The sequence below is a fragment of the Tenrec ecaudatus genome, chromosome 10 (genome assembly GCF_050624435.1).
Source record: "Tenrec ecaudatus isolate mTenEca1 chromosome 10, mTenEca1.hap1, whole genome shotgun sequence".
In the NCBI taxonomy this organism is placed as follows: Eukaryota; Metazoa; Chordata; class Mammalia; order Afrosoricida; family Tenrecidae; genus Tenrec; species Tenrec ecaudatus.
This window is the reverse complement of record NC_134539.1, coordinates 133586821-133611426: the sequence shown is the minus strand read 5'-3', so window position 1 is coordinate 133611426 and position 24606 is coordinate 133586821. Positions and strand designations below refer to the sequence as shown.

The 24606-nt window shown below is 51.0% G+C and overlaps 1 protein-coding gene across 1 annotated transcript in view; it reads right to left on the bottom strand.

Moving 5' to 3' along the window:
* Positions 1-10423: 10423 nt before the first annotated feature.
* SKAP1 (src kinase associated phosphoprotein 1) overlaps positions 10424-24606 on the bottom strand; it is a 314501-nt gene continuing 300318 nt past the window's right edge. Inside the window, exon 13 of the mRNA XM_075559641.1 lies at positions 10424-10525. Within this exon, the coding sequence (XP_075415756.1) occupies positions 10424-10525 (102 nt within the window). The remainder of the gene's footprint in view (positions 10526-24606) is intronic.

Here is a 24606-nt window from a genome sequence, read left to right as displayed (position 1 = left end):
GCTTTGCCTGGGGGTGCACATGACTTGATTGGGCGTTAAAGTAGCTCTCTATTTGAAAGTGAACTTGTTTATAGACCTCGGCTCTTGCTGAGTCTTTTCAACACCCGAGGGTGGGGAGATGGAGGGCCCAGCAAAGGCACAGTGGGGTGGGTGGGAGGAATGGAGCCAGACCAGCCCCCAGCCTGCTTCCGAGACGGCAGGAGCATGAAATCGGGGCCTGGCATGGCATCTGCAGATCTATGTGCAAGCAGCCAGCTGAGACTCTGCAAAAGCCAAACAGATAACCGCTGTTGTGCAAGATGGTTGCTTCCTCAGTCAACCTCTGGGCACAGATCCTACGCCGCCCCTTCGCTGGCGGCCCTCTGCCAGCATGGGGTCTCCGAGGTCACAGCCATGTAGCCTGGTTCAAAGTCACCTTCCATGGACGGACTCTAGTGCACCACTGCACTTTACTGGGGGCTTCTCCACCCAGCTTGGATGCTCCTACCCTTCTCTACCACGGAAAGGAACGCCAAGCCCACCTGCCTTGGTCCCTCGTTAGAGAAATACCTTCTAAGGAAAGCCGCCTCAGTCAGCCAGGGTTGGATTTGGGGCCGGAAAAGTGGAGATCTCAGATTTCAAGATTATCATAAACATGACAGATTCATGCTCTGAAGGATACCGGAAACCTCACTGTGGGAGACAGAGTGTTCCCGGCTCCACCAGCCGCTGAGCGAATAGTTTGATGCTTGAGTTCAGAGAAGATCTGGTCAGCTTCCACGGTGCCGGAGAAAGACGGGGGCGACAGCCCCAGTAACCAGGGGCTGGGCCAGTACGCAGAGGGAGATGCTAAGGGGGAGGAGTATGGAGGAACTCAGAGACACTCGGCCATCTCCCGGATGATGGGAAGTCACCAGTCGCAATGTCTTCTGCATGGCCCTCTGGTTCCTCCTCACCCTTCAGCACGCGTTCAACCATCTGTTTTGGAGGGGCCGGCCTGTGTTGAACCCACAGATCTCAAGTCCACGGTGTGGCCTGGCCCTGGCGGCCATGTTGGAGCGGGAAGTCAGGCCCACCACCAACCTGACCCAAATCCACCCCCCGGGAAGAAGACCCAGGATACTGAATGCCCGGGGTGGTCTTTTGGAGGCACTACAACCTGCCTGCTCTAAGCTACGAGACTTAGATATATTCTACCAATTAGGGCACATCTGTTCACACTGCTGAAAGGCGGGCACTGTCTCTTTAAGAGCATCCCACGCCTCTCCTTGAGTGATGAGGGCTGGGAGCACAAGGGAGTCAGATGCTGATTAAACAGTCCTACTGCCGAGCTCTGTTAGAAAATTACTGTAATTATGATGTAGTCCCAGCAGAGGGATGAGTTCCAATCCTGCTAATAACCCTTCCAGGTGCCTCCGACTCCGGGCCCGTGGGAGGCAGCAGCAGCAGGGCTCTGGCTGGCACCCGGGCCACAATGGCCTTCCTGTCTGGCCCCATCAGGGAAGGACAACAAAAATGCTGGGCCTGCATCCTCTCTTGGCCTTGCTTCTCCAGAGAGCTCCCGAGAGTCGTTTTGAATGAGTCAGCGCCTCCCAATACCAACACGAAGGACCAAGAGCATCGCAGCAGTGAGATGACAAGTCGGTCCTGAACCTCCCACTCCGGCCTCGGGAGTGCTGCCAGCGGGGGACAGGCAGCAGGCGCATCCGTCCTGTGAGGCCCAGAGACCAGCGCAGCCCCCTCTGCTGTTCTACCCCTGCGACCCAAGGCTTCTTGTTCCGAAGTAGCGCCCGGCACGTCCCTGGGTGCAGATCAAGTCTTCCTTCTTTCCTTTTAGATTTAGCTTTGTGCCGTCGGGGAGGGGGACTGAGGGCTACAAAGCACAGACTGCAGGTCTAGACTCGCCAGCCTCGCACTGCTGCGGCCTTGCTAGAAACGAACAAGTGTGGTGGTGTACACACAAGCACACCATTTTCCTAGGCCATGGCTAAGAGCTGCGGAGGCACAGGTGTGCGAATCTGAGACAGTGGCGCACAGGCCGGCTTGCTGGCTTCTCTAGCCCGGCGAGAGTCAGGGCGTTTATATCTCTCTGCCCAGCCCAGCCTTAAGGTCCTCCTTACCACTGTCGCCATGTGGTTAAGGCACACATTTCTAGAAGGCCCTAAAATCCCCCCCAGGACAATTTTGCTCCCCAGAGTTAAGTCTGGCAACGTGGGGAGACAGTCTTGGTTATCACAAAGGGAGGGGGGTTGCTACTGCATCTAGCAGGGTGAGGCCATGGGTGCTCTCTGGGCTCAGTGGCAGAAACACGGAGGCTGACCCGCCCCACACTCACATACTGAAGGACATACTCCAAGTTCTGCTCACTAAGCTTCCCCTGTGCCACCTTGGAGAGGCCAAAGGGATGGTCTAGAATCTCCAAGTGCCCATGCTTTCTTTCCCAGAGGTGGGATCTGCTAGTGACAGGCCTGGCATGGGAACCTTCCCATGGGAGGCAGCCAGTAGGTATAGGAGATGGGAGGTGGCCCCTTGGTGATGGAAGGTCCCAGGGCCCCTGTGACCATGGCTAAATAGGAAGTGCTCAGCACCCCCCCCCCTCTGCTTTCTGCTCTTTGGGTCAGAGGCAGAGGCATAAAAAGCGGGCAGCTGTTTGTTCGTAGGTGGAGAGTGTCTGCCCTGGAACCAGATGCCAGGTTGAGGACCAGCACTGGAAACTTGGAACTCCCTCCTGTTACAGGAGGCAGGCAAGTGGCGTACTCTCATCCCGCATTGTAGAAATGCTGCCTTCAGTGGCACACTGCCAGGTGGAGGGCCAGCCGGCTGTGATGGGGCCCCAAGGGGGAACTGAACACACACAGCTGCTGACAGCGGGCCAGCCCAGGAGTGGCTTGATGCCAGAGGTACCAGGCCTCTCCGAATGGCCTGGGTATCAGGAAAAGAAAGCTCAGTTGGCAGGGTTTGCCCAGGAACCAGGCCTCCAGGGGAGAGGACTTCATTAAGAAGGATGGTGCCAAGCCTCCCACCAGGAGAGTCGGGTCGCCTCTCGGTCTGCTGCTCAGGGCCGGCGACCATGTTTTTATCTAGTTTGTAAAGTGACCACGTTTCAGGGGGTTGCGCCCTTTCTTTCAATCTTGAAAACGTCGCCCTTTGGAAAATGGAGGCTATTGATTTGTGCCTACTAGTTGTGCCCCGGTGTCTTCTCATGCCGGCTTTTGGTTTCTTGTTTGGGGCTGTTACTTTTAGAAAAGGGACTTTTCCTACAGAATGAGCCACATCTCAAAATGTATCATTCGTCTGTTGAGTCTCAACACTCGCTGAGTCTCAAAGGAGCCCTGGTGGTGGAGTGGGTGACGGGCATGCTGGGCTCTCACCGAAATGAGGCGTTCTGCTCCCGTAAAGATTGACAGCCTCAGGAAAAAAAAAAATTTTTTTTCCCAACTAGAATATTTGGATATTAAACTGAAAAGGAAAGGAGGAAGAGGTTTCCGGCCTCAGAACCCCACAGGGGCAGTTCTCCTCGGCCTGCAGGGTGGCAGGAGGACCGAGTCAGCAGTGGGTGAGCCATTGCAGGAGGCAGGGGATTCATGCAAGAGGGGAAAACACAGAAAGGAAACGTGTTTTCCGCACAGTTAGTTTTTTGATAGGGAAATTGGGAGAATACTTGAAATCCCTTGAAAAAGAAAAAAATCCCTTTTTAGTTGTAAGTTTCAAACTCCCTACCCAATCTCTGTAAGTTCTACTGGGAAATGAAACAGTGAGGCAGGAGGGGACCGGGGGAGGAGTTGCTCTGGGAATCCACAAAGTAGAAAATGAGTCAGAGCCACTGGGCTGTCACAGGATAGCCCTCTGAAGAGAGGCCTGCTGGGAATTTGCGACTCAGCACCCAGTGACTTCTCCAGAGGGGGTTGGAGGCACCGGATGACACAGTCAGCGGCAGTGACAGCTCAACGATGCTCTAGAATATATTTGTGCAGAAATTGCTTATCGTTATAAAACTATCCTTGGCGTTAGCTATAAGAACAAAACTTTTTACCAGCGGTGAGAGTGGCGATATCGGGAGGGTGGAGGGAAGTGGGGGTAGAAAGGGGGAACGGATTATAAGGATCTACATATAACCTCCTCCCTGGGGGATGGACAACAGAAAAGAGGGTGAAGGGAGACGTCGGACAGCGTAAGATATGACAAAAAAAATAATAGTTTATAAATTATCAAGGGTTCATGAGGGAGTGGAGTGGAGAGGGAGGGGGGAAATGAGGAACTGATAGCAAGGGCTCAAGTAGAAAGCAAATGTTTTGAGAACGATCATAGCAACAAATGTACAAATGTGCTCGACACAATGGATGGATGGATGGATTGTGGTAAGAGTTGTACGAGCCCCCAATAAAATGATTTTAAAAAAAGAACAAAACTGTCTCTTTCTTTTGGTAACCCTAGTTTGCAGGCATCGATGTGGCTCCAAGGCTAACACTGGATGCTACTTGTGAAGCCTTCTGATGAGCTCTCGCTGCCTTCGGGACCTGCTGCCCAGTGGTTCCCTGCTGGGCTGCTTGCTGCAGGGTCAGCCTTTGGAAACAAGCAGCCACGCCCAGGGAGGACGATGGAGCTTTGGACTCCTGGGTCAAGAACTACAGTCTTGGACACCACAGGGGTTGGCTGCCCTGCCCTGCCCTATGTGGCATGGACCTGATGGCAGCGAGTTTTGTTTTGAATGTGCTCCGGCCAGAGCTGTCATCAAAGCCCAATTCCAATGATGCTTTGAGTCACGTGGTTGCATCTGTGCGTGGCTACAAGGAGGCACTGCTGTTTTCTTTGCTCCCTGGTGGCTTTAGAGGCACCGGTTTGGCCACATTGTCTGGTGTTCTTGCTACAGTCTTGTGGCGCGGAGGGCCTGGGAACGTGTGGTTGAGAAAGAAGCAGTAATTGAAGAACAGTCAAACCCGCACAGTTACCAGTAATGCAGCTAATACGATAGCCCAGTGTCAAGTTTAGAAAATCATTTTAAGTATCCGTACTATGTATGAAGTGCTCATTGAGGCTATTGGCAATGACATCATGTATTGTTCTGGGATTGACATTGATCGTGAGCATTGCTAAGGGTCCAGTATGGTCTGGTGTGGAAGGAGGTCACGGAGGTGGGGGAGGTGACACCACTGTCACTGTCTCTCAAGAGATGTCCTTCCTGGTGGGATAGAGAACCTCCAGCCTTGGCACAGGAAACCCGGTGGTGCAGTGATTACAGAGTTCAGCTGTCAACCCAAAGGTTGGCGGTTCGAACCCACCCGCAGTTCTGCGAGGGAATGATGTGGTCGTCTGCTTCTGTTTCTTGGGAATTCTATAGGGCAGTTCCACTCTGCCCTGTCGGGTTGCCATGAGCTGGAATCAACCTGACAACCGCAGGATTCAACCAGAAGGTGTTTGTTTGTTCGTTTGTTTGTTTGTTTGTTTTACCAGCTCTGGCATTTGAGAGTTTTGTTTTTAAGATGAAAAGGACCCCATCTCCTTGCTTTTCTTCAACTCCGTCTTCCCCAGACTCCTGCACACGCAGCCCCTGCTCTTGGCATTGCTGCCACTGCTTGACTGTGGCGCCGGAGCCCCGTCTGCACCCTGGATTTGGAAAGCATCTCACCGGAGGCATCTAACTGCATTTCGTTCGAGAGCTTCATTCGATAAGCAAAACAGCCGACTGAACATCACCAAGGCCTTTCATTTCCCCTCCCCTTCCACCGCAGAGTTTGTGCGATTGGGGCCGTGTCATGACTTTGGAGGTGCATTTTGTCACCTTGCAAAGGCTTAATGGTTCAAAAGAAGATGGTGCGACCGAGCACGCTGAAAGGCTCAGAAGGAGAAGTGAGCGAGAACATGACATCTTTCCCTTTGAGCATCTGTCCTACAAATGGGAGGGACGGTTTCTGGTTGGCCCCATTTTTTGCCACTGCTCACATTTACTATGGACCCAAACGGTCTGCGTTTAGGAATTCAGGCTCAACAGGGATTCACTTCCATTTGCATGGAAGGAAAGCTGCAGTTGGTTTGTGTCAAGATTTCTAGGAGGTAAAACTGGCCGTGGTATGGGAAGATGGACATTGAGATATTGTAAACATTTGCTATTTTTCTTGCTACATGGATTAAAGGATAGGAAAAACCTAGAAAAGATTGTATTTAAAAATAAACACAGCTGAAAGATTCCTTTCTCAGCATCTGTGGTCTCAGGGGTCAGCTGATGGGCGACAGAGACTGAACTGTACCTGCAGTTCAGCTGACCCCAGGATATGCCAAGTCTATGTCAATTCTGATGTGAAATGGCAAATATGCATTTCCTTGCTAAATTTAGGATGTTCGTCTTCATTTTTTCCCCCTTCCTTAGGTAAAATCCCAGAAGGAAGCAAAGCCTCTCCCACCCTCACCCCTCCTAAGTCACACACTACTGCAATGAATGGCAGTTACAAAGATATCCTGTATATGCCATGGTTGGGTGAGGGGTCGGCTGCCGCAGTTACCCAGTGAGTTGCAGACAGCGAGGTGGGGATTTGGTTGGTGGAATCATACAGAGTGGTAAGCAGGTGCCGTCCATGGCTATTGGCAAAACTGGTTGGCAGGACATTGAGGGGGCCCTTTTTGCTGGGTGAGGTTTCGTTTTGGACAGTCTGAATGAATCTGGGCTTCTGAGTGCCTCCATTTCCCCACCAGAAAATCCCTGTCTGCCTATAAAGTCTCATCAGCCCTTCAACCGTGTCCATTTTCTGCATGTAACAATGTGACATCAGAGATGGCTAGGAGGGTTGTGGCCAGATTACCCATCGGTCCCTTTACTTCTGTCTTTTAGGACCAAAGTCATTTCTTTTTACGTGAGGTTTTATAGCTAGAGGGGACCAAGGTCTGAGTGTGGTGACCGAGCTGCCAAAAGCATTTTGCTGTTTGGCCAACGGCTTTCTTCGGAGCATAGGGACAGAGGGTCTAAGGTCACGAGGACTTGGAAGTGACTCAACCATCCACAGATGCCGTCAGAGGATTTTGTTTTGAATGCAGCCAGGCACCGTGTCGGCTCCTTAGAGCGGGGTTAGGAGGGAGGTAGCTCTACGCACTTCCCACTCTGTCTTGAATACTTGCTTTTCTCCCCGGTGCCCCCTTTCTTGGTTAGCTTCTCAGTCTAAGCACAAGGGCACAATGGTACTCTGTTCCCTTAGTCACCCAGCCTTCCCGATGGGGCTCCCCGCAGGCAGGCTCCTCTGGGAAGGCCGGGGGGCCTGGGGAGGGGGCTTTTGCTTGCTCTCGTGTTGAACATTTTAGGGCACGGCCCACTGTCCTTATCTGGATAGGCTTACTGGGAGCAGGAATCTTTATTTGTAGAGGCTTGGCAGGAGTAGGTTCGGTTTGGGTTTTGTAGGTTGGGATTGGTGCAAAGGTTCCTAAACCTGGAGGCAGTTGGTTCTCTTTGGTTCATCTGCTCATATGCTGCCACCTAGTGGCCCTCCTCCTTTAGCACCTGGCGTAACAGGGACAACCAGTACAGCTCTGTATTTCTTTCTCCCAGACACGAGCTGCCCTACCATTGTCTTTCCTCTCGCCCACCCCGCCCCACCCCACACATACACAAAACAGTCTATTCCGCCTTTATAAGCACCCTCCTTAAGGAGAAAGTGGGGGAATGAATGGCGGGCACTGAGGATCTTCTGAGAAACTTGGCCCCACCGACAGCAGTGTCCCTGCTCGAAGCCCGGCTTTTCTCATTGGGCGGTGCCAGCTGCGTCTCTTGGCCAGGGCTAAGCCATGGGCCTTCTATAGGCGAGAGAGCCTACGGGTAACACAGCGCTACTGCACCCAGGCATATTCCTCGATGCCAACTCATAGCAACCCTATGGGACAGGGTAGCACTGTCCCCGTGAGTCTCCGATACCATAACTGTTTACGGTGGTGGTGGATTCGAACTCGCTGACCTTGCGGATCGCAGCCCAATGCTCCCCCAGAGCTCCTACCATTCCTATAGCCACTCAGCTATCTTTCAAAATGTCTTGCGTGGAGAGTCAGGCAGTGAGAGCAACCTTTATGGAGCAGTTACTAGGTGCTAGTAACTCTGCATCCTCATATTGAGCCAGGGAACATGCTCTTCTAAGTCTGAGGCATAAAAGGCCAAGTAAGTTGCTCCAGGGGACATAGCTAGTAAGCAGGGAGCTTGGATTTATTCCCAGGCTGTCTGAGATTCCATGGTTTATGTTATTAACTACCATGTGATGTTGTCTCTTCAACACGCTGATAACACAGGTGGTAGGGACAGGTGAGTGGAAAGAGAAACCAGGGAAGCGCTGCAGCACTTCCTCAGGCTCCTCCTGGGATGAAACTGTGGTCCAGGCCTTGTTAGGCACTGAAGAATCTATTTTCACTCACAACCCACTGACTGTGACCAAGTAAAGCCACCACTTAGAATTTTCTAGGCGGAGCAGATCACCAGGACACAGACTGGTTGTTAAGAGGCCTCAAAAGGAACGCAGGAGAAACACACCGAGGACTAGCTTCTGTCCTGTCTTGTTTCAGAGTAACTCGGTGCATAAGAAAATAATCCCCAAGTAATTAGTCAACCAAAGGAAGGCCGAGAGGTTGACCAGCAACCAGGCAGGTCTGGGCTTTCTGCCCCTGAAAGACAACCACCAGTCCTCTTCTCTGCGGCCAGCCGCTCCCTGGAGAGTTGGAAGATGGAAGAATGGCCACAGCTGACATGCTGGTACCACAACAGAAGGAAACACAACACTGTCAAACATGGCCATGAACCCAATCTGAAGTTTATTTCTGCTTTTCAAACCAGTCAAAATAAACAGCAACATCCATCTCCAAAGGTTCCTGTCCTCTCTCCTCGGCAGGGGCACCCCAGAGGACAAGACAGGGGCAGCCCTGTGGACCTGTTGAGCAACGAGGACGAGCTGGGACAGGGCCGGTTTGGGGAATGTTCTTCTCCCCAGTTGTGAACTGCTTGCTGCCTTATCACTGCTACAAAGGGCAAGGGCTGGGGGGTGTTTGACGGAGGGAAGAAACCACAGTATTGGCGAGGGCAGCGGGGGTGGGGGTGGCTTAGAGCTTTTTGTGGGGGCAGGGAGCATAGAGCTTCTTGATCAGATTCTTCATAAAAGCAGACTAGAGAGAAGACTATATTCCTAAAGGATAAAAAGAAAGAAATGTTTTTATTGCTCAAAATACTAAAGCTAACAACAAAAACATGCAACTCACTAAGATCAAGTTGATTCTGACTCATAGTGACCCTACAGGACAGAGTAGAACTGCCCCTATGGGTTTCCAAGACCGTAACTCTTTACAGGAGTAAAAAGTCTCCATTTTCTCTCGAGGCTAGTGGTTTTGAACTGCTGACCTTGGGGTTAACAGCCCAACACATAAGCCATGATGCCACCAGTGCTCCAGGCTTAAAAGGTAGAAGGTCACAAAGGGCAGAGTGCGGAATCTCCTCCTCAGCTGCCTCACGGCCACGCAGTGTTTCTTTCCTGTCAGCAGCCGGCGTGAGCATTTTCTCTCTCCTTCCAGAGACATCGTAGGGATCCTGACCTTCACGTAGCCATCACCCTCCTAATTCTAGACAAAACTCTGCTCACCAAAGTAGCTCCCACGGTGACCCCGCCCACACGCAGCACTGGCTCCCTGGCTGGTTGCAGGCACAGCCAGCATGGTGCTTGCTCACAAAGCCTGAGTCATGCTCCTTATTGCCCTGAAGTTAATTTGATGTGCTCCACGGCCTCCTACGCGCTTCCTGTCTTGGCTAGTCACCCTGCAACCGGTGAGGAAACGGTGCTCTGAGGTTGTGAGCCAGCATGAGGCAGCTCGGGCAGCCTCTGACCATGTTACCCTGTCACCCCCGAACATCCGTTTCCCACGCTGTCTGTAAACCTGACCCTCACTCTCTTTTTAAAGTTGGCCACACGGCTGCCTAAACTCAAGGGCCCTTGGTGGCTGGAGGTGCCCTCATGTCTGAGCTCTGGTCCGCGAAGTGAAATGTCCCGAGGGAGGAGGTAGGGGTGTCCATCGCCTTTCTTCTCTCTTTGTAGATATGACAGCTCCAACGGAAGCATCCCTCTTGGGCCAGCCACGTGGTGACCCTGGGAACACTGGCTACACACCGTGGAACAAGACAGACGATCTGGAACATCTTGGAGCACTCACCTCCGGGCTTTTACGAAGAGAAACATGCATTTCTCTGTGAATTTGGTCATTGTGATTTGTAGTTGAACCTAATCCCAACCAGCACGGTCTCTCAAATTAGGAAAACCAGTTTCAGGCTCCTTTCCTTCCAACCGTGAACCATCAGCCTCACTTGGGGAAGTAAAGAAAAGTGAGTTCCGGGGCACCTCTCCTGTTTCACCGAGAGGCAGAGGCACACCCGTCTGAGAGCTTACATGAACGACTGGGCGGCAGTTCACAGACAGACAATGGTTCTGATACCTGGGCTTCAGCTTTCTTCCAGTTCAAAGGCAGTGGTGAGATACTCCTTTGGAACAATCCCAACAAGGTTGTTCAGTTCTCCTATCCACCAGCCGTACATGTTATATTCCTGAAAAATGGAAAGAGGGAATTGGTGCCCTTGGCATTGGGTCAGCCTTCTGTTCATCTTTGACAGCGACCGCCTGCCCGGGAGCTCTGCTGAAGTTCCTCTGTTGCCATTACGGGTTTGCCTTGCTAACACTGGGACGTGGTGCTGAAATCCGAAAAAGCATCTAGTGAGGAAAGCAAACTCTGCTTTCATTTTGCCGTCTCCCTGTCTGGACGGCACGCGTGGCTCACGCAGAGAATACTTTTCGATGCCGCTGCTGATCTTAAAGAGCATCTCTTTTACCAAGCAGCGTGGCCTGGCCTCTTCCAAGAGAAGCTGGGCACACCGAAAATGCCCGCACACTAGAGATAGCTGTGGCGGAGAGAGGTGGTCAGATCATAGTTCAAATCAATAATATTTACCAAGTAGCTCCTCTATGGAAAGTGCTGTTGGAGCCCCCAGGAGATCTGTTATGATGGGTCAGAACACTGCCTGCTGGCTCCCTGCGAACTGACAGCAGAGAGTAATGGCCCCGGAGTCAGACAGGCCGGGACCTAATCCCGGGTCGGTCATGTAGGAGCTGCGTGACCTTTAGTTCTCTTAGCTTTCACTCCCTCATCGGTAAGGGCAGGGAAGCTATCGTCCCTGCCCGTGGACGGTGTGAGGACCTAAGGGACAGCACAGAAGAGAAAACAGTGAAAAGGGCCTGACATGGAGGACGGCCTCCCTAGAAAGGGATGGGAGGTAGAGAGGCACGTCAACATGGAGACCCAGAGAGGAGCGAACAAGAAAGGGGGAGGCCCTGAAAGAAGGGGTGACCCTACAGGGTTGGGAATGGGGACCTTGGCCTACAGAAGAATTTCTCAAAAGCATAGCACCAGAAAAATGAAGTTTCTTTTAAGGGAAGGAAAGTTTAGGATTAACCTTTAAGAATGGGAATACAGGGTCTGGTTCCATTAGATTTGGGGTCACATGGGAGCTACCCTCTGTCTTTTGCCCACCTGGCTGCTGAGTCCAAAGCACACAGAACTGGTGACACAAAAAACCCGATTCTAGCCCGAAGGAGGGATATGCTTATTTTTTTATACATTGTTATCTCCCCTATTCCATCTGGGTCTCCTCTCCTCTCAGCAGGAGACAGAGAAGCCATGGGATCGGATTTATCAGCTTCCAGTCAAGATGGGATTGGATTTATCAGCTTCCAGTCAAAGCAGGAAACTTGTACAGACACCCACACTCTTCTTTCCTACTAACGGGGTGGGGGGACTCCCTTCCCGGCCTGAAGTCTGCCCCTCACAACAAGGACTTCAGCGGCTCCGCTTCTCTTCTGCCCTCTGCCTCCTATAGAAATCCTCCTCCTGTTAGACTGAGGTGCGTCCACCTCCTCCAGCTTTGAAAACAGCAGGGAAACAATCCCTCTTTTCAAGGGGGACAGTCAGCAGGGAACGAACGAGAGCACACCTGCACTGTGAAGAGAGCCGCCAACGTCACGGAACAAGTTTGGTAGGAATTGTGGAATTTGTGTGTACACCTTCACGGAGCACACAGCACCTTTTAAAAGAGACCTTGGAACCCGGAGGAAAATCCACTTCATGTCTGCTTCCCATTCTATTAGACTATGCCAACTTCAAAGCCAAAGTTACTGGAAGAGCTTGCTACACTTGTCGCCCCAACGTCTCTTTCTAGTCACTCTTCCAATCACTCTAAGTGCCTTCTGCTGCCACCATGACACCTTAGTTGTTCTGCCCACGCTCTCTTCCAAAACCCAAACTCGCTGCCATAGAGTTGATTTGGACTCAGTGAGCCTACAGGACAGGGTAGAACTGCCTCTGTAGGTTCCCGAGACAGGGGCCCTTTATAGGAGTGGAAAGCCACATCTTGCTCTCAAGGAGAGGCTGGTGGTTTTGAACTGCTGACCTTGGGGCTCGGAAGCCCAACGCATCACCGCTGTGCCACCAGGGCTTCCCGAGGGCTCCTACCACTTCTTTTCAACACAGCTTCAACGTCTCAGGCTCTAACTCCCTGGAGCTCTCAGTCTGACGGGCACCACTGACTGTTCTTGAGGCGTTTGCGCCTTTCAGTTTCTAGATGATGACACTCTGGTCCCCTCCTACCTCTCGGGTGGCTTTTCCTCACTTTGCGGGCTGGTCTGCAGCCACCCTTCCTCTCACTGGGCGGGCTTTCAGGGTTCCGTTCGGACCTCGTCTCCCTTGTTGCTGCCATTTTCCGAGAGCCATCGACTGCTCTGCGGTTATGCCCCGCCTTTGCGTTAGTAACTCAGACCCAGAGCTTTCATTTCGTGTTGGGTCCCAGCCAAGAGTATGGGGTCCATTTCTGATGGCCCCGCCATTGACCGTGTCGCTCATTTAACCCCTCGCCCTGGGTCCAGCTCAGACTCCCGCCCGTTGGAACGCTCGTCCTTCCTCTTCCCGTCAGTTGCCGAGTCCTGTTGACGCTCTCCTCCCAGCTACACGTCTGAAGTTTCATTGACGTATCATCCGTGCCCCTTACGATTCAAGGATTTTGCTTCCACTTTAGAAGATTTTATTTATTCTTGTACTCAGTATTATTAGCTCTCCATTTCCCCCAGCTTCCCCAACCCTAAGAGACTATTAATGTAGTTACTGTCTCTATAGATTTATCCATCCTGGATTCATTTGAAGAAAAACATACAAAAGAAAACCCCAATGCCATGATCTCAATACATTTACAAGAGCTGGGCAGTCAAGTCCTCACTCTGATATTCATGAGTGTAAGCTGCCCATGACCCACATCTGCCCCCCCCCAATAGCCTTAGAATGAGCCACCATTCCCAGGGCCAAGACCTCAAGGTCACATCAGTGTCATCGCCCGTGGACACGGTCCTCTGAGCGAGCACCCTGGCTTCTGGCCTCTGTGGTTCCGCTCTAGGCCCTGTTCTGCAGCCAGCCCAAGTCCAGCCTGCGCGTCGAGGATGTTGCTGCCCTGCCGGACATCCCTCCTGCCCACGGTCGACTTGGAAACACGGTCCACGGGCCATGCGTGACCTGGCCCCAGCCACTGCCAAGAACTGTCTCTGACCCCTCGGAACAGAGCTGGCTCTCGGCTCCTCCTCCCCTGGCCCCCACGCTCAGGCTCTCTTGCTTCGGACCCTCCCCGCCGCCCCCTCCCAGCTGTGGGGCTTACTCCTAAACAAGCCTTCGGGTGCGATGGGGAGTCAGTCCCTGCCGGCTCCCTGCCTGTCTTCAGCAGCTCCGAGTAAGGCACTAGAGGAGCGCGCTGGGAGGGCTGACACTTGGCTGGCTTGGTTCCCTGTCATCTAGTAGAGCGAGTAGAGTGAGGCCTGATAAAGACCCGAAACGAAGGCCCGAAACGAAGGGCACCCTAAAATTGATGGTGGGACTGACTGTCCAACTCTTCCTGGTATGACTAACGACTGAATTGTGTGATAGGTGGATTAAGTGGCAACAAAGCTGTTAAAAAAAGAACAAGAGGAAAGGAAGGGTGCTGAGGGGATTAGTCCTCTCAGTGGAGCACATTAATCTTCCAGGAATCCCACGGTATTCCCTTGGTGATTGAACTGGTTGTGGCGGGAAGAGAGCAACTCCTTCTGGAGACAGTTTTCCCAAGGGCTCCCTAAACACCAGGAAGTGAGCCTCAAATGCCACAAGAAGCGAGACTGCCCAGCTGATCCTTCAGGGAGCTAGGAACTGTCCTTTTAAACAGCAGTCGGAGAGAAACGTGTCCTCCGCGGCTTCCCTTCTCTGGCTTCTTCCTGCTTGCTCCCTGGCTGGGCCCTCTCCCCTCCCAGCACCGCACCCCTCTCCTTGCTCAGTCTGCGCTGTCCCAAGTGGAAGAAACTCCCAGCGACCCTCCAGGACAGGGCAGGGCTGCCCCTGTGGGGTTCCGAGACGGTCGCTCTGTACAGGAGTAGAAAGCCCTGTCTTCCCCGGGGAGTGGTGGGTTGGTGTTTTAGAACTGCTGACCTTGCAGTTAGCAGCCCGATTCGCCGCCACCACCCCACCCAGGCTCCTCCATCGTATAGAGAGTTACCCAGAATTCCTTAGCTTAAGCTGGTCGGGAAGTTTTTAAGCTCCCTTGATGCAAGTTAAGCTGTTGTTGCTTTTCCAACCCTGACGTCCGGCTGTTAGGCTCGTCCCTGCCATACAATTTCCTAGTGCTGCGCTCTGGGTACCACAAGGCCAGTATGTCTACATCTGCCGGGCCTTTCAATGGAGGAAGCATGGACACCCTGCCTGCCTTGCCCTCTGTAACTCCTAAATATCTAGCTTCAGCTTTCCTGCGATCCCACAGGTGGAAGGTGGGCACTACGTTATCTGACAGCTTTTATTCAGAAGTCAGCTTGCGGGAACACGTGGGAAGTGCGGATGCTGCTGTCCCACTGCCAGGGACGTCCAGACAGGGCATGCTCACGGGCCCACTCTGACTCCCACTCGGCCGCATGCCCCTTGAGCCTTAAGGCCAAGCCTAGGGACCCAGACCTTGGGCAGTGCTCTCTGCCGAGTCACAGAGGAGCCAACAGGACGCAGCTAGAGCTCAGCAGGGCACCTGCCCAGGTGGGGCTCCTGGGCAGTTGGGGGCAGCTGGCTCTTGCCTGAATGGAGCCCTGGCCGTGCCGAGTGCAGATGGAGTAAGTAGCCTCACCGCAGTGCGTGAGAACTGAGATTAGTGGAATCAACTTTCTGCCCTTCAAGACAAAATAGCAGGCAGAAGCGCGAGGGGGATGGCACAGCCGCAGAGCCTATATGTCTCCTGCTGTGGGAGCCCGGGAGCTTCATCGAGACACCTACGGGTCCTCGGATCTGACTTTCCAGATATCACCCCTTGGCTGGATACTCCACAAGGGCTGCAGGGCTGAGCTGTTTAAAGCATGAATGGAGACATTTCTAGCCTTCTCTCTCGCTACCGCCCCGCCCCCCCATGCACTGCTCCAGCCCAGTCTGAACACCACGAGGTATTTTAAAATAATTTCTACTTTGATGAATTGCCGGGGAGTCCACAATTGCTCATAATCAAAGGGAGAAAAATGCAAATGAGATCCGGCCGAGAACTATCACCAGCAAACGTTTATTTCACTGCACAGTGCCAAAAAGAATTAAAACAACATTAAACGCACAGCAGTCATGTTTAAGCCCTCGTTTCCAAGTGCCAAATCGCACCACTCTGGATCATACAGATGTTCGTTAATTATGCTAATTTTTATTAAACTATTAAAATGGAGAGAGGACTGGCCCAGCCAGGCAGACCCCGGCTCTGAATGAACTCTGCTCTTGTCTAGAGGTGCTAATTTACTGCATTTTGATTAAGTTGCTGATTCTTGGGTCTTCGTATTAGAACGGCAGACAGGACAAAATTTCTGGGATCACTGTTTTCCATAAAGTCTGACTTCTTTTACATATTTTAGAAATCTATCTATATATATTTTACCCCAGATGTTTGGAAAGCCTGGAGAAATGCTGAGAAGTTTCCAGGGGACCTGCAGGGGGCCTGCGTCAGGCCTGAGAAGCAAACCTACAAGGGACAGTGTCAAGGCACAGGATTTCTCCACGCACTGCATTTGGGAATTCTACCCACACCGCGCGTGCATGGAGAGGCCAAGCTAAGATATTAGTTATACAAGCTGTTGATTACAGATGCGCGAGAGAAGAACATAAAAAATCAACTCAAAATCAGCAACCACACACCGACTCCTTTCACATCAGTGTCTGCTTCTTGCCTCGAAGTCCTTTTGGAAGTGTTCCGCATGGAACCAGAACAAGAGGCGGCTCATTCGCATCGTGGAGAGTTCCAGGCCTGATTACGCATCTGCCTCTCTCAACACCAACCTTGCCTACCTCCTTGAGCCCCCCACTCCACCCACACGAAGGAGCGCTTCAAGTCTAGCTAATTGGACTCCATCATTGCGTCGGAGAAGTGATTGGTCTGCAGGAACGGAACCTCTAGTGGACCTGAGTTTAGGGGGGGAGGAGAGCTGCACGCAGCCATGGAAGGATTTATAAGGCTAATCTCATCAACAAGGAACCACCCCAACCCGCCCCTCCACAACCCAACCCTACCAAACCTGCCGTAAAAAGAACAGCAACATTCTATGAACAAGAAGCAGTATGGCCCCCCAGCACAGACACGGGCACAGCTTGGCCCTGCCGCAAGTGGTTTCCCTATTGCTGTTCATGCTTTTGAGACTGTCACGGACCTCCTCGGCGCTCCTCCTGTCACAGGGCCCTGGGTCCCCGTGTGGTGCTGCAAACATACCCTGTCAGTAGGTGTCAGGGGATGGGGGGCGAGAGGGACCAGCAGGCGCCCATCATAAGCCTTAAAAGAGATTAAATACCCCTACTCCATGATTGCTACATTTTAATTTCTCTCTTCCCTGCTGGTTCCTATTTGTCGAAGCGCTTCCACGGCTCCCTTGGAGTAGCACAGACCTGACCTGGAATGACCATCCTGTCTTGGGATGAGAATTCAATTTCTAGGCTCAGTGACTCCTTGGCTGTGCCAACAAAAGGAACGCTCCACCCTCTAGGGCTCAGATCTTTAAACCGGAGTCGGCGGACCCTGGCCTGTGTCTGGATGGACCTTCAGGGACCTTGGAATGCCCTGGACTTGGCACAGAAGCTGTCTGTCCCAGGGGTGAGGGCCAGTCTGTTCATCAGATTCTTGAAGGGCTTGGTGCTGACCCCCAGGCTATGAGCCAGTTCGCTAGTCAGGCTGCCAGGCCCCTGTCCACCTGGCTCTGCACTTGGGCCCAGTGTGCCTGTCTGTCACTGTTTCCTCCTGGAACAGAGAGTGAATTAAGAATTCCTCACTCCTTCCAAGCCAACTTTCCCAGGCTTGAGTCTCTAGTTGCCATTCTGTGGCTTTCCCACCTTGACCTCTCACTTAGAAGTTCGGATGTCTTCTCATAACCTCCATTCAAATCTGCATTGGCTTTTGAAGCAAACTGCTGGTTCCACTCAGAGTGTTCCGAATCCACATGTTCTCCTTTCACACGCAAATGGGCCCCCATAAGCCTCCAGGAAGCAAGAGGCCCAGCAAACATAGCATACTTTTGTCTTTTTATCAAGTATCAACCTTTACTACATCAGTGCTTATAAACAAGAGAATTCTTCTTCAAGAGAACAATCAATCAGTCCGAGCACAAAACAGATCAATACGTGCTTGATAGATGTTTGGGAAAGGCCGATCTATCACAGAATTATCGGTTTATGATTGCTTAGGTCTCTTATTAGTGTCTGTGTCTCATACATTATGATTAGTAAGGACACTTGAATTCTTGAGCAGAGTAGATTGGACTATTCCAAGGTCAGCCCCAAACATCTATTGTTTTAAAAATCGAGATTCCTAAAATCTAGCTTTGGAAATGAAATGCTTTCTTAGGATTTCCCCAGTTATTAAATAAATCAAGGTCACCCAATTGGCACCCTTTCAGCTGCCGAGGAAGAGCAGGCTGGGGAAAGGAGTTGGTCGCCAAAGATAAACAGGTGTGGGCTGTGACGCACAGGGCCTGCGGGGGTGCAGAGGAAAGGTTGGGTTGGGTGGGTGGATGGTGGATGGTGGGTGCGAGAACCTGGGAAAGGAGTGGAGCTGAGACCTTGGGCGGCTTGGCAGCCTCTGCAGGCTGCTTGATACCTCCTTCTAAGTTCATTTCCTCCCCACCCCACCCATAAACTCAAGAGTTTGAGGGGGAAAAAAATAGACATCCTCATAAAAATGAGTCGTGAAATTTGCCTCCCCTCCATCGAGCCATTTGTATGTCTTGCTGTGGAGGCTGAGGGGCTTGGATGTGGGAAAGGAAATGGGGGTCTGCAGGGGAAGGGAGCACTGGGGTGGTCCGCGACAGCAGCCGGGAGGACAGCAATGGGTCAGCTAGTATCTGAGTGCCAGGCCTTGAAGACTGGGTAACGTCGAGTCCAGCTGAGGCCCCGGACAGACAGTGCACGGAAGCTCAAGTCAAGACCTTGGGAGTGTGCAGGGCCTGTGTGCCGACATGCGGGCAAAGCACAGAGTGGGTGTGTCCGCCTTAGAGACGGACAGATCAACAGGGGTGACTCTCTGAGGGAACCTGGTGAACCTGGGGGATAAAGCAAAGAGGAAAGAGAACACCCCATTTGAACTTGATCTACAGAAGAGAGAATGGGTCACAAGGAAAGTACACAGTTTGTAGAGGAGAGAAAACAAGGTGCCAAGTGCAGGATTCAGGAACAATGGAGACAGCCCCAGCTCAAAGCGGATAGAATTGTGATACCGTGTGAGACCGGCGTATTAATCTGTGTTCCATAAACTGTGCAGTTCGCAGCTCTGCACCGCTCTGTGTTGCTCTGACCGCAGTACCAGCCTCAGGCACCACAACACAATTTGGAAACAATGTGACGGAAATGTTTAATCTGCTCGGCCCATCTGTGCTGCGTATTTCTCCAGATCTCCCTGAGAGAGGCGCCTTGAATCTCCACATTGCCTTTAATATTCTCCTAAATCACCTCCCCACTGCACTTCAAGGGCCATTGCTACAATATCACAGGTTCATCTAAAGTGCATTGGGGAGGGGCACTGGGGGGGAGGCGCAGGCCGGGATATTTTTTATTTTAAAATAATTTCCAGAGATCGCCTTTTCTGCTTTCTTAAAAAAATATATAAAAAAAGGAAGAAAAGTTATTCTACTGTTGCCGTAAGGTTATTGAGGTTGTTTGGTGCAAAACAGGGTAGGATAGAGTAGAATCATTCTCCGAAGAATTATTTTTTATTAATCTCGGTCCTCTCAATTGGACATGGGCGGGGGTGCGTGGGGGCGGGGGTGAGCTAATGTCCAACGTCTTGCCTCTTTTTGCTCGCACCGTGCTGGGGTGATGTGTTTGTTTGGGGCTGGTGCCTGTCTGCTTCACACTTTCTGCTCCCAGCATTGGCTCGGTCGTTCCCCGGGTGAGCTCGCAGCTTGTGGGGCTCTAAACCCAGCCTTGGGAACTCTGGACAGGTACATATTTAGTCCCCAGCCTACACCTATGAATGGCCTACACGACAGTGTAGTTCAACCACGAAGTTCAGCTTGGGACCTTATCTGTAGTTTCTCGCTTGAAGTCCACAGTGGGAGGGGGGGCAGGGCGGGGGTGGTCAGGCCTTTGCTCCGTTGATTTTTGTAGGATGCAGCGGTCTGGGGTCGGGATGGAGGAATCGGGGTGGGGGGTGGGGGTTCGGAGAAAAGGATGGAGAAGTCACCGTACTCCCGACCCTAGACAAATGGGAGAGAGTTGCACATCACCAAGAAAATGAGGATCCCTTTTGCTTTGTGAATTAAAGAAATGAATAATTTAATCCTCCAGATTGTTCCGGCGAGGGAAAGGCAGGGTCCCAGTCGCGGAGCCCTGCAGCCTGTCGGTGTGTTACATCATCTGCACACATAGCCGTTGCCATGACAACCGCTTATAGCTTCATTTCCTGGATCCCTCTAGGGGGTGTCACAGCCAGATCCACCTGCTTTTCACCCTACCCTCGGTGGGGTCATGGTAAGGTCGCCAGAATAAATGAACGCGGGTACTAATGATCTGTTTACTGCTGTTTATGCTCTGTGTGTGTCAGGGGCACGCACATTTAGAGAGCTCATTATGGCTGCAATTAGAATGCACCACGGCTAGATATTTAACTCTTTTTTCTTTTAAATTAGCATTTTAATAACATTCTTTGAGCAGAGAAACAAAATGACCATTTTTCACGGACAAACTTCTAGCTGTAGGTGCGACTTTAATGGCAAAGTTGTGAAGGGGAAAGGAGGGAGAGAGGGAAAAAGGCCATTTTTACTACGTTCACCCTCCTCCTTACCAAAAGGATATTTTTATTTGCTTTCTACCACACTCAATTTCCTAAATTTGTTTTGAATCCAATTATTTTGGGTGTCTTAAAGTACTGCACTCTTGTTGGACGGAAATTAGCAGCGATTGAAATTAACTTTCTACGTGACCTGTGAAAGGGGCTAAAATAATTACAAGTGTGTCTGAGAAACCCTCTCTTCCCGAAGACCCTTGCTGCCGGATGGGCGGTGCTGTGGCGATGGCCATGACCAGGCTATCTTGACACTGTCACTGCCAGGGCGCTTTCCTCTAAAAAGGTGCTTCTGCCTGTCCTATAATGCTCAGGATTATGTTATCAGGGGTGAGGGATGGCGAGGATTTGTCACGAGAGCCAGGGCACATAAGACGCAGAAAAGAAGGGAAAAGGTGTCACACGACATCATCTGCCTTTTAAAAATGGCAAGATCTCGGAGCGTCAACCAGCAGGAGGAACGGGAAGGAGCCCGCCGTAATGTGGAGACGCAGGCAGCGCTGTTTAGGAACCAGCCTACACCTTTCCTAGGGGCTTCCAGATGCTCTGTTTGTGGAGAGCGGAGTGAAAAATAACAATTTGAATGTTTCGATTATCTTTCCTAGTCCCTTCCATTTTCATTATTTATTTCCTATGAATCGGGACCTTGCGGAACATAATTCTACAGACAAGGAGGTGGATGGGACAGCCAATGTGAACGATGAGATAGATGGTGGGCGCGCTTAAGATAGATGCTATGTGTTTATGAGAAGCAGCAGTGTATCTGCATGTGAACGTTCGCGAAGTCGAGCAAGCAAGCGTGTAAACGATCACGGGTATTTCTAGGCGGAGGGGGACAAAGGTGCAAGGAGGACCGTGTGGGAACACACGCACACCACACGTCTGGAAAGGTCTGGTTTTCTGTCCCTCCCCTCCTGGAATCCACGGCCAAGTTCCTGCCTAAGATGTCCTCTGTTTGCCGGAGCGCCTGTGAAACCTCGCAAGCCTTTCCATGACAACAGACAGGGGATTTCACAGCCCCAAGACTTAGGCGGTCAAACGTTGAGAAGCAAGTGTTAGCAAAGAGAGAGCTTTATCAACATCAAAACAAATCCCGGGGTGAGGGGGCTGGAAAATAAACCAACACCAACTCTCCTGTAGAAAAGAAAAGGAAAAAAAAATGACAGAGGAGCAGGAAAAAAAATGTAGTATCGCTCCCTTTCTTCAAAAAAGCAGGTTTCAAATGTTTCTGCTTTTTTATCAGTTTAGTTGCACCTTAGAATCTGCCATTTCATAAATAAAATACGGATGGCATAGACTATAATTTGGTGATCGCTAGCTACCCCAGGACATATCTTGCTGCACTTGTGTTATTTTAATTAAATACTGCATTATGGCTTGTGACAACCACATAGCTACAGCGTAAATGAATTCGGAATTAAAGTGTTACTTAGGCAGCCAGTAATTTTTGTTTCATTCCTCAGTTTTACAAAGCAAATCGCTATAAAATCAAGATGTTTGTTCATTTACAGATGGAGCAGGGTTGTTGCTGAGTTGATCCCCCCCCCCCACTCCCTCCTTAATCCTCATGCAGGAAAAGAAGACGGAGCTCAGAATCTGGCTCCCAACACTCAGTGCGTGAGGCACATCACAAAGGAAAACACCTCCTCCTGACTATAATGTGAAATGCTGAATATTAATTGCTGGCATTACGCTTATCTTTCCAGCCGGGTTTGGTCTTTTAACAATTATTTTGATGGGCTGCAGTCCTTTGTTTAACGGCTAGAAACTTCTTCCATTCTATTTCATTTAAAAAAACGTCTGAAAGTTCAGGATGCTCATTGGAAGTTTGCAGCATTAAAAATGTTTCCAACTATAGATACAGAGAAACTGTGGTGTCTCTTTACTGGGGGGGGGGAGTGGAAGGTGGGGGGGGGTAGGAAAAAGCCCCATGCATTTCTCTGTCTTTAAAAGGAGACACAAAGGAGGTTTTTTAATTCCCACAATATTAATGTTTCCTTAAGGAAGCTGGAGAGAGCATTACAATTTGATCTAACTAATGGGTTCATTTAAATATCCCTTCACGAGCAAATCATGAGAAAGATTCCGAACAGTCTCATCTGCGGGCACAGCTTTTTGCTCCAAGTTTGTACGGCTGAGGAGGAGGGCGTCTGTTCAAATCCAAGAGTTTAATGGAATCTTGAATGTGTCAGATGCCAAAATAGACGTTTTTCAAAATAGCGAGTGTTCTCCAACCATTGTCTATTATTTCTAGTTGGAGGATTAGCACACTTAAAAAAAAAACCTTATTATTATTAGCCTTACATTCCACCCATCTGGCACTGTCTGCGAATTCCAGCTTCTCCGTGTTCTAACCCAGTCCCTCAAGTACCCCGTAACTAATCCTAGAAGCTCTATAGCAGTTACTGCCCTGGCTGCTGCAAGGAGGTTATCGCGTGTTTCAATATTTTCCTAGTTGGTAGAGCCGACTCCATGCACTGCCAAGAAATACAAGCAGCCAGAGGTTTGGGAAGGCTGAATTCCTTCTGAGAACATAATTACACAGAAACAAAGCGTTTGTGACTCCTTCTAAAGAGGGGATTGCACCAAAATGTCACCCAGCCTCTTTGGCAGGTTCGTGAGGAGTTTATTACTAAATCTCTGTCTCATAAACGTGCAGTTGACGCGGAGGAGCTGCTTATTATAATGCTGGCAGTGGGAAATGCAGGGAATGCCACGGTTAAAGACACAAATTCCCCCATAATATATCTGAACGGAAACCTCTGAATCCAATACGACATGGGCATAGCTAATAAATTCACAATATTTCCGTCTCAACAGCCTTCACCAGTTAGTTTTAAAGATTTATGTAGTAAAAAATTCCTCGGTGATGAATATGGTTTATTCTGCGCAGTATTGGAGGTATAAGGAATTAAACTACCGTCTTTAACAGTGAATTTATTATTACCTCTGTCAAAAGACGAAGGCTTTAACAGCATTTGTTATAAATTCACTGCAAAATAAATGGCTGGAATGTTTTTTCACCCTGGAGTGTAGAAAGCATCGGGCGACGCTGGGCCCTCACTCGCCCTGCCCTTGCCCATGGGCTTCTGGGTAACCTGTCGGGGCCTCGCAGCTCACTCTCTGCCCAGGGATTTCCCGCCTCACTGGACCGTGTGGGGGTACCGAGCCGAAGGTTCTGTCCAGGACAGGAGTTTAGGAGGAAGGAGATTAAGAAGGAAAAAGCAGTTTTGTCCTTCGCTTTGAAAGTGGGTTTTGTAATAAATGACCGAGGTTGGGAGGGCCTCTTGTTAGCAGGTTTACAGGCATGCATAGGCAGACAGACACACACACACACACACACCCCTTCTCCCTTTTGTCCTCTCCTGGGAGGGGTGTCCCCTCATTTATAAAAATTACCTGGAAGGAATGAGGCTGCCAGGGTTTGTTCTAGACGATTGGTTCCTGTCTTGGGGAAAGGGATGGGCCTCCACTGAATTTGACCGGTGTATGACCGTTGCCTTCCAGTTGACCCCAAATCCCATTCCCATCCTCCCAACGCTATCGCCTCCCATAGGGGTTCTTAATGAGAGAAACCACCACCACCACCCTCATCTTCGTCATCCCGGCACCGTGCCGGACTGCTTGCTCACATGCAGCGGGGTGGCGGGGACAGCTTCTGCCCCTCCCCCAGACCGGCATAAATAAGGAGGGGGACTTGCCGATGGTTTCCCCTCACCAGCCCCCTTTGGTTAGGTCAGAGGTGAGTAATAGCGTGTTGACAGGCATCGATCAGTTTCATCACCCTGTTTGGACAGCCTGTGCCCCAGGCCTGTATTCTCCCCACTCCCTACCCCCAAATCACCTCTCCTACACCCAGCCCATCCCCCACGCAGCCAAGCAGAGGGTGTGTTGCCTGAGGAAGTCCTAAATGGACACTAGATGTCACCAAACACCTCCTTTCCCTCAGAGCCCTGGAATTTTACACACACACACACACACACACACACACACACACACACACACTCCTTTATTTAAAGCAACGGAAGGAATTACCATATCTGTTTTTTATGTGGGCGGTTGTCACATTCAAACTAAGCACACTTAAAAGAGGAAGCATGGCTACATTCAGGTACTTTTTCTAACATACCCATCTCTTTTGGGGAGGTTGAGGTCCAGGGAGGGAAAGGTCTACTTTCTTTAAGTACCCCATGGAGGAAGTAGCCTGCGAATACCGGGTTTTTAAAACCCCACCATCACAGTCGCGGTGCGATGGGAACACAGTCCAGGGGCGTGGGGACCGGGCCTGCTGC